Source organism: Poecile atricapillus, chromosome 32, assembly GCF_030490865.1.
Source record: "Poecile atricapillus isolate bPoeAtr1 chromosome 32, bPoeAtr1.hap1, whole genome shotgun sequence".
Classification (NCBI taxonomy): Eukaryota; Metazoa; Chordata; class Aves; order Passeriformes; family Paridae; genus Poecile; species Poecile atricapillus.
Genome location: NC_081280.1, coordinates 367,755 through 385,996, shown reverse-complemented (window position 1 = coordinate 385,996; position 18,242 = coordinate 367,755). Strand labels below are relative to the sequence as shown.

The window sequence follows — 18,242 nt, the reverse complement described above, 5'->3', positions numbered from 1 at the left end:
CCAAAAATTCCATCCAAAAATCCCCAAAAATCCCTGAAATTGGACCCAAAAATCCCCAAAATTCCCCAAAATTCTCAAAAATCCCCAAAAATTCCATCCTGAAATCCCAAATCCAAAAAAATCCCAAAAAATTCCATCCAAAAATGACCAAAATCCAAAAAAATCCACAAAAATCCCCCCAAAATCCCCAAAAATCCCTGAATTCTGACCCAAAAATCCCAAAAATTCCCAAAAATTCTCAAAAATTCCCAAAAATTCCATCCTGAAATCCCAAAAAATCCCAAAAAATCCCAAAAAAATTCCATCCAAAAATGACCAAAATCCACAAGAATCCCTGAATTCCGACCCAAAAATCCCAAAAAATCCCCAAAAATTCCCAAAATTCCCAAAAATTCCAAAAATTCCATCCTGAAATCCCAAAAAATCCCAAAAAATCCCAAAAAATCCCATCCAAAAATGACCAAAATCCACAAAAATCCACAAAAAAACCCCAAAAATCCCCAAAAATTCCCAAAAAAAATCCCCAAAAATCCCAGAATTCCAATCCAAAAATCCCCAAAAACCCCAAAAATTCCTGAATTTTTACCCCAAAATCCCAAAAATCCCCAAAATTCCCCAAAAATTCCATCCAGAAATCCCCAAATCCCAAAAAATCCCATCCAAAAATGACCAAAAATCCCCCAAAATGACCAAAAATCCCAGAATTCCTACCCATAAAATCCCCAAAAATCCCCAAAAATCCCCAAAAAATCCCAAAATTCCCAAAATTCACCAAAATCTTCAAAAATTCCATCCCAAAATCCCCAAATCCCAAAAATTCCCACCCCAAAATCCCCCCAGGGCTCGGCACAGCCCCACCTGCACGGCTGTCAGCGAGGCCACGGACTGCAAAGGGTTAAAATATATTAAATTTATCCCAAAATTCACCAAAATCCCCAAAATCCCCAAAAAAATCCATCCAGGAAAACCCAAATCCCAAAAAATCCCAAAAATTCCCAAAAATTCCATCCTGAAATCCCCAAATCCCAAAAAATCCCAAAAAATTCCATCCAAAAATGACCAAAATCCACAAAAATCCCCCCAAAATGACCAAAATTTCCTGAATTCTGACCCAAAAATCCCCAAAAATTCCCCAAAAATTCCTGAATTTTTACCCCAAAATTCCCAAAATCCCCAAAAAATTCCATCCAGAAATCCCCAAATCCCAAAAAATCCCAAAAAATTCCACCCAAAATGACCAAAATCCACAAAAATCCCCCAAAATCCCAAAAAATTCCCCAAAAAATCCCCAAAAATCCCTGAATTCCGACCCAAAACTCCCAAAAATTCCAAAAAATCCCCAAAATTCACAAAATTTCCATCCTGAAATCCCCAAATCCCAAAAAATCCCACCCCAAAATCCCCCCAGGGCTCGGCACAGCCCCACCTGCACGGCTGTCAGCGAGGCCACGGACTGTGAAGGGTTAAAATATCCTGGATTTATCCCAAAATTCCCAAAATCCCGAAATTCCCGTCCCAAAATTCCCAAAAATCCCAAAATTCCCACCCCAAAATCCCCAAAATCAGCGAATTTCTACCCCCAAAATCCCCCCAGGGCTCGGCACAGCCCCACCTGAACGGCTGTCAGCGAGGCCACGGACTGCAAAGGGTTAAAATATATTAAATTTATCTCAAAATTCACCAAAATCCCCGAAATCCCCAAAAAATTCCATCCCAAAATCCCCAAATACCAAAAAATCCCAAAAAATTCCATCCAAAAATGACCAAAATCCACCAAAATCCAGAAAAATCCCAAAAATCAACAAAAATCCATAAAAATCCACAAAAATTCCCCAAAATTTCCTGAATTCCGACCCAAAAATCCCAAAAAATCCCTAAAAATTCCTGAATTTTTACCCAAAATCCCAAAAATCCCCAAAAATTCCCCAAAAATTCCATCCTGAAATCCCCAAATCCCAAAAAATCCAATCCAAAAATGACCAAAAATCCCCCAAAATGACCAAAAATCCCAGAATTCCTACCCATAAAATCCCCAAAAATCCCCAAAGATCCCAAAAAAATCCCAAAATTCCCAAAATTCACCAAAATCTTCAAAAATTCCATCCCAAAATCCCAAAATCCCAAAAAATCCCACCCCAAAATCCCCCCAGGGCTCGGCACAGCCCCACCTGCACGGCTGTCAGCGAGGCCACGGACTGCAAAGGGTTAAAATATATCAAATTTACACTAAAATTCACCAAAATCCCCGAAATACCCCAAAAAATCCATCCAGGAAAACCCAAATCCCCAAAAATCCCAAAAAATTCCATCCAAAAATGACCAAAATCCACAAAAATCCCCCAAAAATCACAAAAATCCACAAAAATTCCCCCCAAAAAATCCCCAAAATCCCCAAAAATCAAAAAAAAATCCCTGAATTCTGAGCCAAAAATCCCAAAAATCCCAAAAATTCCCAAAAATTCCCAAAAATTCCATCCTGAAATCCCCAAATCCCAAAAAATCCCAAAAAATTCCATCCAAAAATGACCAAAATCCACAAAAATCCACAAAAATCCACAAAAATTCCCCCAAAAATCCCCAAAAATTCCCCCAAAAATCCCCAAAAATCCCTGAATTCCGACCCAAAAATCCCCAAAATCCCAAAAATCGCCAAAAATCCCCAAAAATTCCATCCTGAAATCCCCAAATCCACAAAAATCCCAAAAAATTCCATCCAAAAATGACCAAAATCCACAAAAATCCACAAAAATCCCCCAAAAATCCCCAAAAATCCCTGAATTCCGACCCAAAAATCCCCAAAAAATCACAAAAATTCCCAAAATTCCCAAAATTCACCAAAATCTTCAAAAATTCCATCCCAAAATCCCCAAATCCCAAAAAATCCAATCCAAAAATGACCAAAAATCCCCCAAAATGACCAAAAATCCCAGAATTCCTACCCCAAAAATCCCCAAAAATCCCCCAAAATCCCAAAAAAATCCCAAAATTCCCAAAATCCCCAAAAATTCACAAAAATTTCATCCAGAAATCCCCAAAATCCCAAAATTCCCACCCCAAAATCCCCCCAGGGCTCGGCACAGCCCCACCTGCACGGCTGTCAGCGAGGCCACGGACTGCAAAGGGTTAAAATATATTAAATTTACACTAAAATTCACCAAAATCCCCGAAATCCCCCAAAAAAATCCATCCAGGAAAACCCAAATCCCAAAAAATCCCAAAAAATCCCAAAAAATCCCATCCAAAAATCCCAAAAAATCCCCAAAAATCCCATCCAAAAATGACCAAAATCCACAAAAATCCACAAAAATCCACAAAAATTCCATCCAAAAATCCCCAAAAATCCCTGAATTCCGACCCAAAAATCCCAAAAATTCTCAAAAATTCCCAAAAATTCCATCCAGAAATCCCCAAATCCCAAAAAATGACCAAAAATTCCCAAAAAATTCCCCAAAAATTAAAAAAAAACAAAACAAAACAAAACATTTTCCCATTTGGGGGATTTTTTTGGATTTTCAGGTAAAATTTTTGGGTTTTTTGGGATTTTTGGGAATTTTCAGATGAGATTTTTGGGATTTTGGGGTTTTTTGGGGAATTTTCAGGTGAAATTTTTGGGATTTTGGGTTTTTTTTTGGTTTTTTTGCTTTTCAGGTGGAATTTTTGGTTTTTTTAGGATTTTTTGGGATTTTCAGGTGAAATTTTTGGGATTTTTTTGGATTTTCAGGTAAAATTTTTGGGTTTCTTGTGATTTTTGGGAATTTTCCGGATGAGATTTTTGGGATTTTGGGGATTTTCAGGTGAAATTTTTGGATTTTGGGGGTATTTTCAGGTGGGATTTTTGGGATTTTGGGCGTTTTGGGGGGTTTTTAGGTGAGATTTTTTGGTTTTTAGGGGTCTTCGGGTGAAATTTTTAGGATTTTGGGGTTTTTTGGGGGGTTTTTACCGCCAGCAGCTCGGTTTCCGTGAGGTTCCAGAAGCTTTTCCAAAAATGCACGTCCAGATTTTGGGTCAGGCGCTCGAATTCGGCCCCGCGCAGCTCCGGGTCCAGCGCGAATTTCCCGCTCGTGAACAGCGACCCCGCAGCCACTCCTGAGACCCCAAAAACAGCAAAAATCACCCCAAAATCAGCCTCGGGAACCCCAAAAATCCCAAAATCGGCCCCAGAAATGGCAAAAACACCAAAAATCACCCCAAAATCAGCCTCGGGAACCCCAAAAATCCCAAAATCTGCCCCAGGAACCCCAAAAACACCAAAAATCACCCCAAAATCAGCCTCGGGAACCCCAAAAATCCCAAAATCGGCCCCAGAAACGGCAAAAACACCAAAAATCACCCCAAAATCAGCCTCGGGAACCCCAAAAATCACAAAATCCACCCTGGGAACCCCAAAAACACCAAAAATCACCCCAAAATCAGCCTCGGGAACCCCAAAAATCCCAAAATCCGCCCTGGGAACCCCAAAAACACCAAAAATCACCCCAAAATCAGCCTCGGGAACCCCAAAAATCCCAAAATTGTCCCAAAATCCAACCCTGGAACCTCCAAAACACCAAAATTAAACAAAAATTCACCCAAATCCACCCAAATCCACCCAAAATCCCCCAAAATTTCCCAAAATCCACCTAAAATCCCCCAAAAATCCCCCAAAATCCCCCCAAAATTTCCTAAAATCACCCAAAATCACCCAAATCCACCCAAAATCCCCCCAAATCCACCCAAAATGCCCCAAATCCACCCAAAATCCCCCAAAATCCACCCAAAATCCCTCAAAATCCACCCAAAATCCCTCAAAATTTCCCAAAATCCCCCAAATTTACACAAAATTCCCCAAAATCCACCCAAAATCCACCCAAATCCACCCAAAACGCCCCAAATCCACCCAAAATCACCCAAAATCCACCCAAAATCCCTCAAAATTTCCCAAAATCCCACAAATTCCACCCAAAATTCCCAAAATTCCCAAAATTCCCGGAATTCCCGGAATTCCCGGCGCTCACCGATGCCGGGGTCGCGGTTCCGGTGATTCCTCCCCAAAATCCACCAAATTCCACCCAAAATCCTCCAAAATCCACCAAATTTCACCCCAAAATCCCTCAAAATTTCCCAAAATCCCACAAATTCCACCCAAATTCCACCCAAAATCCACCCAAAATCCCCCAAAATCCCCAAAATTCCACCCAAAATTCCCAAAATTCCCCAAATTCCCGGAATTCCCGGAATTCCCGGCGCTCACCGATGCCGGGGTCGCGGTTCTGGTGATTCCTCCCCAAAAATCCACCAAAATCAACCCAAAATCCCCCAAATTCCACCCAAAATCCCTCAAAATTTCCCAAAATCCCACAAATTCCACCCAAAATTCCCAAAATTCCCAAAATTCCCAAAATTCCCGGAATTGCCGGCGCTCACCGATGCCGGGGTCGCGGTTCCGGTGATTCCTCCCCAAAATCCACCAAGAACCTCCCAAAATCCCCCCAAATCCACCCAAAATTTCCCAAAATCCACCCAAAATCCCTCAAAATTTCCCAAAATCCCCCAAATTCCACCCAAAATTCCCAAAATTCCCGGAATTCCCGGTGCTCACCGATGCCGGGGTCGCGGTTCCGGTGATTCCTCCCCAAAATCCCCCAAATTCCACCCAAAATCATCCAAAAATTCCCAAAATTTCCCAAAATTTCCCAAAATCCACCAAATTCCACCCAAAATTCCCAAAATCCCCCAAAATTCCCGGAATTCCCGGAATTCCCGGCGCTCACCGATGCCGGGGTCGCGGTTCCGGTGATTCCTCCCCAAAATCCACCCAAAATCCCCCAAAATCCCCCAAAATCCACCAAATTCACCCAAAATCACCAAAATTTCCCAAAATCCCACAAATTCCACCCAAAATTCCCAAAATTCCCAAAATTCACGGAATTGCCGGCGCTCACCGATGCCGGGGTCGCGGTTCCGGTGATTCCTCCCCAAAAAAAAACCCAAGAACCTCCCAAAATCCACCAAAATTCACCCAAAATTTCCCAAAATCCACCAAAATTCACCCAAAATTTCCCAAAATCCCACAAATTCCGCCCAAAATTCCCAAAATTCCCGGAATTCCCGGAATTGCCGGCGCTCACCGATGCCGGGGTCGCGGTTCCGGTGATTCCTCCCCAAAATCCACCAAATTCCACCCAAAATCCTCAAAATCCACCAAATTTCACCCAAAATCATCCAAAATTTCCCAAAATTTCCCAAAATCCCCCAAATTCCACCCAAAATTCCCAAAATTCTGGAATTCCCGGAATTTTCCGGAATTGCCGGCGCTCACCGATGCCGGGGTCGCGGTTCCGGTGATTCCTCCCCAAAAAAACCCCAAATTCCACCCAAAATCCTCAAAATTCCACCCAAAATCATCCAAAATTTCCCAAAATCCCCCAAATTCCACCCAAAATTCCCAAAATTCCCGGAATTCCCGGAATTCCCGGAATTCCCGGCGCTCACCGATGCCGGGGTCGCGGTTCCGGTGATTCCTCCCCAAAAAACCCCAAATTCCACCCAAAATCCTCAAAAATCCACCCAAAATTTCCCAAAATTTCCCAAAATCCCACAAAATCCACCCAAAATTCCCGGAATTCCCGGAATTCCCGGAATTCCCGGCGCTCACCGATGCCGGGGTCGCGGTTCCGGTGATTCCTCCCCAAAAAAACCCCAAATTCCACCCAAAATTTCCCAAATTCCACCCAAAATCACCCAAAATCATCCAGAATTTCCCAAAATCCCCCAAATTCCACCCAAAATTCCCAAAATTCCCGGAATTCCCAGAATTCCCGGCGCTCACCGATGCCGGGGTCGCGGTTCCGGTGATTCCTCCCCAAAAATCCACCCAAAATCCCCGAAAATCCCCCAAAATTCACCCAAAATTCACCCAAAATCATCCAAAATTTCCCAAAATCCCACAAATTCCACCCAAAATTCCCAAAATTCCCAAAATTCCCGGAATTCCCGGAATTTCCGGCGCTCACCGATGCCGGGGTCGCGGTTCCGGTAATTTTCTCCGAAGGAAACGAGGCCGATGGCCAAAGTCTGGAGGAACGGCCGGAGAGACGGAACGAACTGAGGAGAAACGGGGGCAGAACGGTCACTGGTGGTCACTGGTGGCCAGTGGTGGTCACTGGTGGTCACTGGTGGTCATCAGAGGTCAGTGGTGGTCATTGGTGGTCACTTGTGGTCACTGGTGGTCACCAGAGATCACTGGTGGTCATCAGAGGTCAGTGGTGGTCACTGGTGGTCACTGGTGGTCACTGGTGGTCACCAGAGGTCAGTGGTGGTCAGTGGTGGTCACTTGTGGTCACTGGTGGCCACTGGTGGTCACCAGAGGTCAGTGGTGGTCACTTGTGGTCACTGGTGGTCATCAGGGGTCACCAGAGGTCAGTGGTGGTCAGTGGTGGTCACTGGTGGCCACTGGTGGTCAGTGGTGGCCAGTGGTGGTCACTGGTGGTCACTGGTGGTCACTGGTGGTCATCAGAGGTCAGTGGTGGTCACTGGTGGCCAGTGGTGGTCACTGGTGGTCACTGGTGGTCATCAGAGGTCACTGGTGGTCACTGGTGGTCACTGGTGGTCACCAGAGGTCAGTGGTGGTCATTGGTGGTCATCAGGGGTCACTGGTGGTCACTGGTGGTCACTGGTGGTCACCAGTGGTCACTGGTGGTCACCAGAGGTCACCAGAGGTCAGTGGTGGTCACCAGAGGTCAGTGGTGGTCATTGGTGGTCATCAGAGGTCACTGGTGGTCACTTGTGGTCATCAGGGGTCAGTGGTGGTCACCAGAGGTCAGTGGTGGTCACTGGTGGTCAGTGGTGGTCACTGGTGGTCACTTGTGGTCATCAGGGGTCAGTGGTGGTCACTGGTGGTCACTTGTGGTCATCAGAGGTCACTGGTGGTCATTGGTGGTCACTGGTGGTCATCAGGGGTCAGTGGTGGTCAGTGGTGGTCATCAGAGGTCAGTGGTGGTCACTGGTGGTCATCAGGGGTCAGTGGTGGTCACCGGTGGTCACTTGTGGTCACCAGAGGTCACCGGTGGTCACTGGTGGTCATCAGGGGTCAGTGGTGGTCACTTGTGGTCAGTGGTGGTCACTGGTGGTCACTTGTGGTCATCAGAGGTCAGTGGTGGTCACTGGTGGTCACTTGTGGTCATCAGAGGTCAGTGGTGGTCAGTGGTGGTCACTGGTGGTCATCAGGGTTCAGTGGTGGTCATTGGTGGTCACTGGTGGTCATCAGGGGTCACTGGTGGTCAGTGGTGGTCAGTGGTGGTCACTTGTGGTCACCAGGGGTCAGTGGTGGTCATCAGAGGTCAGTGGTGGTCATCAGGGGTCACTGGTGGTCAGTGGTGGTCAGTGGTGGTCACTTGTGGTCACCAGGGGTCAGTGGTGGTCATCAGAGGTCAGTGGTGGTCATCAGGGGTCACTGGTGGTCACCAGAGGTCAGTGGTGGTCACCAGAGGTCAGTGGTGGTCACTGGTGGTCATCAGGGGTCAGTGGTGGTCAGTGGTGGTCATCAGGGGTCAGTGGTGGTCACCAGAGGTCAGTGGTGGTCATCAGAGGTCACTGGTGGTCACCAGAGGTCAGTGGTGGTCATTGGTGGTCACTGGTGGTCACTTGTGGTCATCAGGGGTCAGTGGTGGTCACTGGTGGTCACTGGTGGTCACTGGTGGTCATCAGAGGTCACTGGTGGTCACTGGTGGTCACCAGAGGTCAGTGGTGGTCACCAGAGGTCAGTGGTGGTCACTGGTGGTCACCAGAGGTCAGTGGTGGTCACCAGAGGTCAGTGGTGGTCACTGGTGGTCACTTGTGGTCATCAGGGCTCAGTGGTGGTCACTGGTGGTCACTGGTGGTCACCAGAGGTCAGTGGTGGTCATTGGTGGTCATCAGGGGTCACTGGTGGTCACTGGTGGTCACTGGTGGTCACCAGTGGTCACTGGTGGTCACCAGAGGTCACCAGAGGTCAGTGGTGGTCACCAGAGGTCAGTGGTGGTCATTGGTGGTCATCAGAGGTCACTGGTGGTCACTGGTGGTCATCAGGGGTCAGTGGTGGTCACCAGAGGTCAGTGGTGGTCACTGGTGGTCAGTGGTGGTCACTGGTGGTCACTTGTGGTCATCAGGGGTCAGTGGTGGTCACTGGTGGTCACTTGTGGTCATCAGAGGTCACTGGTGGTCATTGGTGGTCACTGGTGGTCATCAGGGGTCAGTGGTGGTCAGTGGTGGTCATCAGAGGTCAGTGGTGGTCACTGGTGGTCATCAGGGGTCAGTGGTGGTCACTGGTGGTCACTGGTGGTCACTGGTGGCCACTGGTGGTCACCAGAGGTCAGTGGTGGTCACTGGTGGTCACTGGTGGTCACTGGTGGTCACCAGAGGTCAGTGGTGGTCACTGGTGGTCAGTGGTGGTCACCGGTGGTCACCAGAGGTCAGTGGTGGTCACTTGTGGTCACCAGAGGTCACTGGTGGTCACCGGTGGTCATCAGGGGTCAGTGGTGGTCACTGGTGGTCACTGGTGGTCATCAGAGGTCAGTGGTGGTCACTGGTGGTCAGTGGTGGTCAGTGTTGGTCAGTGGTGGTCATCAGGGGTCAGTGGTGGTCAGTGGTGGTCAAACCAACAACAACCCAATGGTGAACACCAACCCAATGGTGAAAACCAACACCAACCCAATGGTGAAGACCAACCCAATGGTGAACATCAACCCCATGGTCAATGAAGACCAACCCAATGGTCAACACCAACCCAACGATGAAGATCAACCCAATGACCAAGCCAAGACCAACCCAATGGTGAAGACCAATGGTCAACACCAACCCAATGGTCAAACCAAGACCAACCCAATGGTGAACACCAACCCAATGGTGAACACCAACCCAATGGTCAACACCAACCCAGTGGTCAAGCCAAGACCAACCCAGTGGTGAACATCAACCCAATGGTCAACACCAACCCAACGGTGAAGACCAATCAATGGTCAAGCCAAGACCAACCCAATGGTGAACACCAACACCAACCCAATGGTGAACACCAACCCAATGGTCAACACCAACCCAATGATGAAGACCAATCAATGGTCAACACCAACCCCATGGTGAAGACCAAGACCAACCCAATGGTGAAGACCAACCCATGGTGAAGACCAACCCAGTGTTGAAGACCAACCCGATGGTGAAGACCAATGGTCAACACCAACCCAATGGCCAAGCCAAGACTAACCCAATGGTGAAGACCAATCAATGGCCAAGACCAACCCAGTGGTCAAGACCAACCCAATGACCAAGACCAACCCAACGGTGAAGACCAATGGTGAACCCAATGGTGAAGATCAACCCAATGGTGAATCCAATGGTGAAGACCTATCAATGGTCAAGCCAAGACCAACCCAATGGTGAACACCAACCCAATGGTGAAGACCAACCCAATGGTCAATGAAGACCAACCCAATGGTCAACACCAACCCAATGGTGAACACCAACACCAACCCAGTGGTGAACACCAACACCAACCCAATGGTGAAGACCAATGGTCAACACCAACCCAATGACCAACACCAACCCAATGGTCAAGCCAAGACCAACCCAATGGTGAAGATCAACCCAATGGTCAAGCCAAGACCAACCCAATGGTCAACACCAACCCAATGGTCAATGAAGACCAACCCAATGGTGAAGACCAACCCAATGGTCAAGACCAGCCAATGGCCAAGACCAACCCAATGACCAAGACCAACCCAATGATGAAGACCAACCCAATGGTCAATGAAGACCAACCCAATGGTGAAGATCAACCCAATGGTGAAGATCAACCCAATGGTGAAGATCAACCCAATGGTGAAGACCAATCAATGGTGAAGACCAACCCAATGGTCAACACCAACCCAGTGGTGAAGACCAACCCAATGACCAAGACCAGTGGTCAACCCAACCCCACCCAACCCCACCCAGCCCCACCCAACCCCACCCAAACCCCACCCCACCCCCCTCAGAACCTTCCAGAACCCTCCTCCTCCTCCTCACCTGAAAGCCCAGACACCTCCCGTAGAAACACCCGTTACTCATCGTGCTGTACTCCCTCAACACCACCTCGCTGATCCCACCTTCCTCATCCTCCTCTTCATCCTCCTCCTCATCCTCCTCTTCCTCCTCAGCATCCGGAAACAACACCCCGGGCTTGGCCACCTCCGCCATCTTGGCCGCCAACACCAACAACGCCCTGAGCTGCGCCAAGGCCGCCGCCAACGCTTCCAACTCGGCGGCGTTGGCGGCGGCGCGGAAGAAGAGGCCGCGGCGTTGGGCGGCCACGGCGCGGCTTCGCTCCACGGCGCGTTCCAGGCACACCTGGACCACGTGAAGAAGACTCCGGTAGCCGTTGCCGGGCGTGGCCGGGTCCAGGTCGAAGGTGGGAGCCAATTGGTGGAGGTGGGAGAGGGCGGGGCCAAGATGGCGGCTGTGGTGGAGGAGGGAGGACGACGCGGCGGCCAAGCGGCGCGAGGAGGATGAGGAGGAGCGCGAAGGGGAGAAGAAGGCGAGGTTGTCGCGGGCGAGGCGCTGGAGGGGTTGGAGGAGGTCCATGGTGGGAGTGGGGGGGACTGGGAGGGACTGGGAGGGACTGGGAGGGACTGGGAGGGGATTTAGATAAACTGGGAGGGACTGGGAGGAGATTGGGATAAACTGGGATGGACTGGGAGGGGATTGGGAGGGACTGGGAGGGACTGGGAGGGACTGGGATGGACTGGGATGAACTGGGAGGGGATTGGGAGGGACTGGGAGGGACTGGAAAGGGATTGGGATAAACTGGGATGGACTGGGAGGGACTGGGAGGGACTGGGAGGGACTGGGAGGGACTGGGATGGAACTGGGAGGGACTGGGAGGGACTGGGATGGACTGGGATGAACTGGGAGGGACTGGAATGGACTGGGATAAACTGGGAGGGACTGGGAGGGGATTGGGATAAACTGGGAGGAACTGGGAGGGGATTGGGAGGGACTGGGATGGACTGGGAGGGACTGGGAGGGACTGGGATGGACTGGGAGGGACTGGGACAAACTGGGAGGGGATTTAGATAAACTGGGATGGACTGGGATAAACTGGGATGGACTGGGAGGGGACTGGGAGGGACTAGGAGGGACTGAGAGGAGATTGGGAGGGGATTGGGATAAACTGGGAGGGACTGGGAGGGACTGGGAGGGGATTGGGAGGGAACTGGAAGGAACTGGGAGGGGATTTGGATAAACTGGGATGGACTGGGAGGGACTGGGAGAGGATTGGGAGGGGATTTGGGGGAACTGGGAGGGGATTGGGATAAACTGGGAGGGACTGGGATGGACTGGGAGGGGATTGGGATAAACTGGGAGGGACTGGGAGGGACTGGGAGAGGACTGGGATAAACTGGGAGGGGACTGGGACAAACTGGGATGATCCTCAATGTCCACTGGGATGAACTGGGAGGGTCTTCAATGTCCACTGGTCCAAACTGGTCCGAACTGGGATAAACTGGGACGGTCCTGGAGGTCCCCTGGAAGTCACTGGTCCAAACTGGTCCAAACTGGGATGGTCCTCGGAGGTCACTGGTCCAAACTGGTCCAAACTGGGATGAACTGGGATGGTCCTGGAGGTCCCCTGGAGGTCACTGGTCCAAACTGGTCCAAACTGGTCCAAACTGGTCCAAACTGGGATGAACTGGGAGGCTCCGGGGGGGGTCCTGGGAGGTCCAAACTGGTCCAAACTGGTCCAAACTGGGATGGTCCTGGATGTCCCCTGGAGGTCACTGGTCCAAACTGGTCCAAACTGGTCCGAACTGGTCCGAACTGGGATGAACTGGGATGAACTGGGATGGTCCTGGAGGTCACTGGTCCGAACTGGTCTAAACTGGTCCAAACTGGTCCAAACTGGTCCGAACTGGTCCAAACTGGGACGGTCCTGGAGATCCCCTGGAGGTCACTGGTCCGAACTGGGATGAACCGGGATGAACTGGGATGAACTGGGAGGCTCCGGGGGGGGTCCTGGGAGGTCCAAACTGGTCCAAACTGGTCCGAAACTGGTCCAAACTGGGATGAACTGGGATGGTCCTGGAGGTTACTGGTCCGAACTGGTCCGAACTGGTCCAAACTGGGATGAACTGGGACGGTCCTGGAGGTCCCCTGGAGGTCACTGGTCCAAACTGGTCCAAACTGGTCTGAACTGGTCCGAACTGGGATGGTCCTGGATGTCCCCTGGAGGTCTCCTGGAGGTCACTGGTCCGAACTGGTCTGAACTGGGATGAACTGGGATGAACTGGGATGAACTGGGAGGCTCCGGGGGGGGGTCCTGGGAGGTCCAAACTGGTCCAAACTGGTCTGAACTGGTCTGAACTGGGAGCTCCGGTTCCTCCCGGTCCCTCCTGGCCGATCCCGGGGGGGGGGAGGGGCGGGGGGGAGGGGGAGGGGCGGGGCCGGGCCCCTCCCCCCACCTTGAGCAACCCCCGGGGGTGGGGGAGGGGCGGATTCCCAAATCCAGGGGAAATCTCCCCAAAAATTCCCAAAATTCCCGAAAATTCCACCCAAATTCCACCCAAAATCCCCCAAAATTCACAAAAAATCCCCCAAATCCCCCCAAATTCCACCCAAAAATTCCCAAAATTCCCAAAAATCCCCCAAATTCCCAAAAAATCCCCAAAATTCCCAAAAATTCCCTGAAATCCCCCAAAATTCCCCCAAATTCCCAAAATTCCCAAAATTCCCAAAATCCCCCCAAAATCCACCCAAAATTCCCCAAAATCCCCCAAAATTCCAGCAAAATCCCCCCAAAATTCCCCCAACCCCTCCCAAATTCCCAAAAATCCCCAAATCCCCCCCAAAACTCCCAAAAAATCCCCCCAAAATTCCCAAAATTTCCCAAAATCACCCAAAATCCCCCCAAAATTCCCCAAAATTCCCTAAAATCCCCCCCCAAATTCCCCAAATCCGACCCAAATTCCCCAAAATTCCCCAAAATCCCCCAAAATTCCCCAAAATTCCCCAAAATCCCCCAAAATTCCCCTAAAATCCCCCCAAAATTCCCCAAAATCCCCCAAAATTCCCAAAAAATCCCAAAAATCCCCCCAAATCCCCCCAAATTCCCAAAAAATCCCCAAAATTCCCAAAATCCCCCCAAAATTCCCAAAAATTCCCCAAATCCCCACAAAATTCCCCAAAAAATCCCAAAAAATCCCCAAAAATGTCCAAAAAATCCCAAAATCCCCCCAAATCCCCCCCAAATTCCCAAAAATTCCCCAAAATCCCCCAAAAATCCCCCAAAAATTCCCAAAAAAATCCCCAAAAAATCCCCAAATATTCCCAAAAATTCCCCCTCAAATCCCCCCCATATTTCCCAAAAATCCCCCAAATTCCCCCAAAATCCCCCCAAAATTCCCAAAAAATCCCCAAAAATTCCAAAAAAATCCCCCCAAAAATGCCCCCCAAATTCCCAAAAAATCCCCCCAAAAATTCCAAAAAAATCCCCAAAATTCCCCAAAGTCCCCCAAAATTCCCCAAAAATTCCCCCAAAATTCCCAAAAAATTCCCAAAAATTCCCCAAAATTCCCAAAAATCCCCCAAATCCCCCCAAAATTCCCCAAAATCCCCAAATTCCCGATTTTCCCCTCCCCCTCTCCCGTTTCCCTTTGTCCCCCTCCCCTCCCCCCCCCCTCCCCTCCCCCCCCCCCCCGTTCCCTCTGTCCCAAAAATTCCCGAAATTTTTCCGCTTCTCTTTCCCAATTTTTGGGTTTCAAAAATCCCTCCCGGGACCTTCCCAAAAAAAATTCCCGCCCCTCCCCCACCCCCCCTGCCCCTCCCCCACCCCCCCCCGATCCCGGCTGGAATTTGGGAGGGGGGGGAGGGGAAATTTGGGAATTTTTGGGGATTTTTGGGGATTTTTTGGGAATTTTTTGGGATTTTTTGGGAATTTTTGGGGGGATTTTTGGGGGGTTTTTGGGGATTTTTGGGGATTTTTTGGGAATTTTTTTGGGATTTTTTGGGATTTTTTGGGGATTTTTTGGGAATTTTTTGGGGATTTTTGGGGATTTTTTGGTAATTTTTGGGATTTTTGGGGGATTTTGGGGGATTTTTGGGAATTTTTGGGGGGATTTTTTGGGAATTTTTTGGGGATTTTTTGGGATTTTTGGGGGGATTTTTGGGGGATTTTGGGGATTTTTTGGGAATTTTTGGGGGGAATTTTTGGGGGATTTTTTGGAATTTTGGGGGATTTTTGGGGATTTTTGGGATTTTTGGGGAATTTTTTGGGGATTTTTTGGGGATTTTTGGGATTTTTTTTCGGATTTTTTGGGGGGATTTTGGGAATTTTTGGGGATTTTTGGGGAATTTTGGGGGATTTTGGGGATTTTTGGAATTTTTTTTGGCATTTTTGGGGATTTTTTGGGATTTTTGGGGATTTTTGGGGATTTTTGGGGGGATTTTTTTGGGAATTTTGGGGATTTTTTGGGGATTTTTTGGGGATTTGGGGGATTTTTGGGGGGATTTTTGGGATTTTTTGGGGGAATTTTTGGGGGATTTTTTGGGAATTTTGAGGGGGATTTTGGGAATTTTTTGGGGATTTTGGGAAATTTTTGGGGGAATTTTGGGAGGATTTGGGGGATTTTTGGGGGGATTTTGGGGGGATTTTTGGGATTTTTGGGAATTTTTGGGGATGTTTTGGGAATTTTTTTGGGATTTGGGGAAATTTGGGGGGATTTTGGGGGGATTTTGGGGAATTTTTGGGGGGATTTGGGGGAATTTGGGGAATTTTGGGTGGATTTTAGGGAATTTTGGGGAATTTTGGGGGGATTTGGGGGGATTTGAGGGAATTTGGGGATTTTGGGGGATTTTTTGGGATTTTTGGGGAATTTTGGGGATTTTTGGGGAATTTTGGGAATTTGGGGGGGATTTTGGGGGGATTTTGGGGAAATTTTTGAGAATTTTGGGGATTTTAGGGAGAGTTTGGGGGGATTTTGGGGAATTTTGGGGGATTTGATGGAATTTAGGGAATTTTGAGGAATTTTGAGGCGATTTTGAGGCGATTTTGGGGCAATTTTGTGGAATTTTGGGGCGATTTTGTGGAATTTTGGGGAATTTTGGGGAGTTTTGAAGCGATTTTGAGGCGATTTTCGGCAATTTTATGGATTTTTGTGGTGTTTAAGCCAATTTCGCGGTGATTTTTTGTCAATTCGAGCAATTTTGGGGCATTTTGGGTCAATTTTTCCCTTTTTTTTCCCCTCCCCTCCCCCACCCTGGGGTCTCTCCCCTCCCCCCCCCTCAGGCGCTCCCACCTGCGGCTCTCCCGCCGTTTCCGCACACGTGACCCAGCACCGACCAATCAGCGCCGCCCTCTCCCGACCGCGTGACCTCATCCCACCAATGGGAGCGCGGCTTTTCGCTATCACGTGACGCCAAACCGACCAATCCGCTGCGAGAACCGAGGGCGCGTCGCCATGGCAACGGGAGCGCTGATCACGTGAGCACCGCGGCCTAAAAGGCTTCAAAATCGAGCTCAAAATGTCCCAAAATTGTTAAAAATAAACCCAAAAATTGACCCAAAATTATCTAAAATTACCCCAAAACTGCTCCGGAATTCCCGAGGCGACAAAAGCTCACGAAAATCGACCCAAAACCACCTAAAAATGACCCCTAAAAACCGGCCCGGAGCGACCAAAAATTGGCCCCAAAATGTCCCAAAATTGACCCAAAAATGACCAAAATGACCAAAAATTGTCCAAAAATGACCCAAAATGACCAAAAAAATGACCCAAAATGACCAAAAAGACCCAAAAATGTCCCAAAATTGTCCAAAATGACCTAAAAATCATCAAAAATGACCAAAAAATGACCCAAAATTGACCCAAAATTGACCCGACATTGACCCAAATTGTCCCAAAATGACCCAAAATGACCCAAAATTGTCAAAAAATGACCCAAAATGTCCCCAAAATAGACCCAAAATGACCCAAAATTGTCCCAAAATTTGCCAAAAATTGTCCAAAAATTCCCCCAAAATTACCTCAAAATGACCCAAAATCACCCAAAAATGACCCAAAATGTCCCAAAATGACCCAAAATGTCCCAAAATTGACCCAAAATTGACCCAAAATGACCGAAATGACCCAAAAAGACCAAAATTATCCCAAAATGACCCAAAAAGTGACCCAAAATGACCCAAAATGTCCCAAAATGACCAAAAATGACCCAAAATTACAAAAAATGACCAAAAATGACCCAAAGTGACCAAAAATTACTCAGAATGACCCAAAATTACAAAAAATGACCCAAATTGTCCCAAAATGTCCCAAAATGACCCAAAAGGACCCAAAATGTCCCAAAAATGACCCAAAATTGACCCAAAATTGACCCAAAATGACCCAAAATTGTCCAAAATGACCCAAAAATGACCCAAAGTGACCAAAAATGACCCAAAATGACCCGAAATTACAAAAAATGACCAAAAATGTCCCCAAAATGACCAAAAATTGTCCCAAAATGACCCAAAAATGACCCAAAGTGACCAAAAGTCACCAAAAATGACCCAAAATGTCCCAAAATTACAAAAAATGACCAAAAATTGTCCCAAAATTTTGACTTTTCAAGCAAAAATTTCCTATTTTTAATTAAAATTTTGACTTTTTGAGCAACAATTTCCCCTTTTTAATCAAAATTTCCACTTTTTAATTAAAATTTTCCCCTTTTTAATCAAAAATTCGACTTTTCAAGCCACAATTTAATCAAAATTTCGACTTTTTAAGCAAAAATTTCCCATTTTTAATGAAAAATTTCCCCTTTTTAATTAAAAATTCGACTTTTTAATGAAAAATTTCACCTTTTTATTTAAAATTTCCAATCTTTAAGCAACAATTCAATTAAAATTTCAACTTTTTAAGCAAAAATTTCACCTTTTTAATTAAAATTTCGACTTTTCAATTAAAATTCAATTAAAATTTCGACTTTTTAATCAAAAAATTCACCTTTTTAATCAAAATTTCCACTTTTTAATCAAAAAATTCACCTTTTTAATCAAAATTTCGATTTTTTAAGCCACAATTCAATTAAAATTCGAGTTTTTAATCAAAATTTTCACCTTTTTAATCAAAATTTCCACTTTTCAAGCCACAATTTAATCAAAATTTCGACTTTTTAATCCAAATTTCCCCTTTTTAATTAAAATTTCCACTTTTCAATCAAAAATTTCCCATTTTTAATTAAAATTTCCGCTTTTTAATCAAAAAATTCACCTTTTTAAT

The 18,242-nt window shown here is 47.3% G+C and overlaps 1 protein-coding gene and 1 long non-coding RNA gene across 2 annotated transcripts in view; both read right to left on the bottom strand.

Annotated features, from left to right (window-relative positions):
* LIPE (lipase E, hormone sensitive type) overlaps positions 1-11,607 on the bottom strand; it is a 35,200-nt gene extending 23,593 nt beyond the window's left edge. The window contains exons 1-3 of the mRNA XM_058860032.1: positions 11,017-11,607; positions 6,993-7,083; positions 3,941-4,086 (exon numbers count right to left, since the gene is read on the bottom strand). Of these exons, the coding sequence (XP_058716015.1) occupies positions 3,941-4,086; positions 6,993-7,083; positions 11,017-11,571 (792 nt within the window). The 5' untranslated portion in view covers positions 11,572-11,607. The remainder of the gene's footprint in view (positions 1-3,940; positions 4,087-6,992; positions 7,084-11,016) is intronic.
* A 1,126-nt stretch (positions 11,608-12,733) lies between these two features.
* Positions 12,734-13,198, bottom strand: LOC131590186 (uncharacterized). The gene is made up of 3 exons (XR_009280010.1): positions 13,110-13,198; positions 12,972-13,037; positions 12,734-12,838 (listed from the first exon to the last, which is right to left on the bottom strand). It is a non-coding gene; the product is annotated as an uncharacterized LOC131590186 (long non-coding RNA).
* Positions 13,199-18,242: the final 5,044 nt, after the last annotated feature.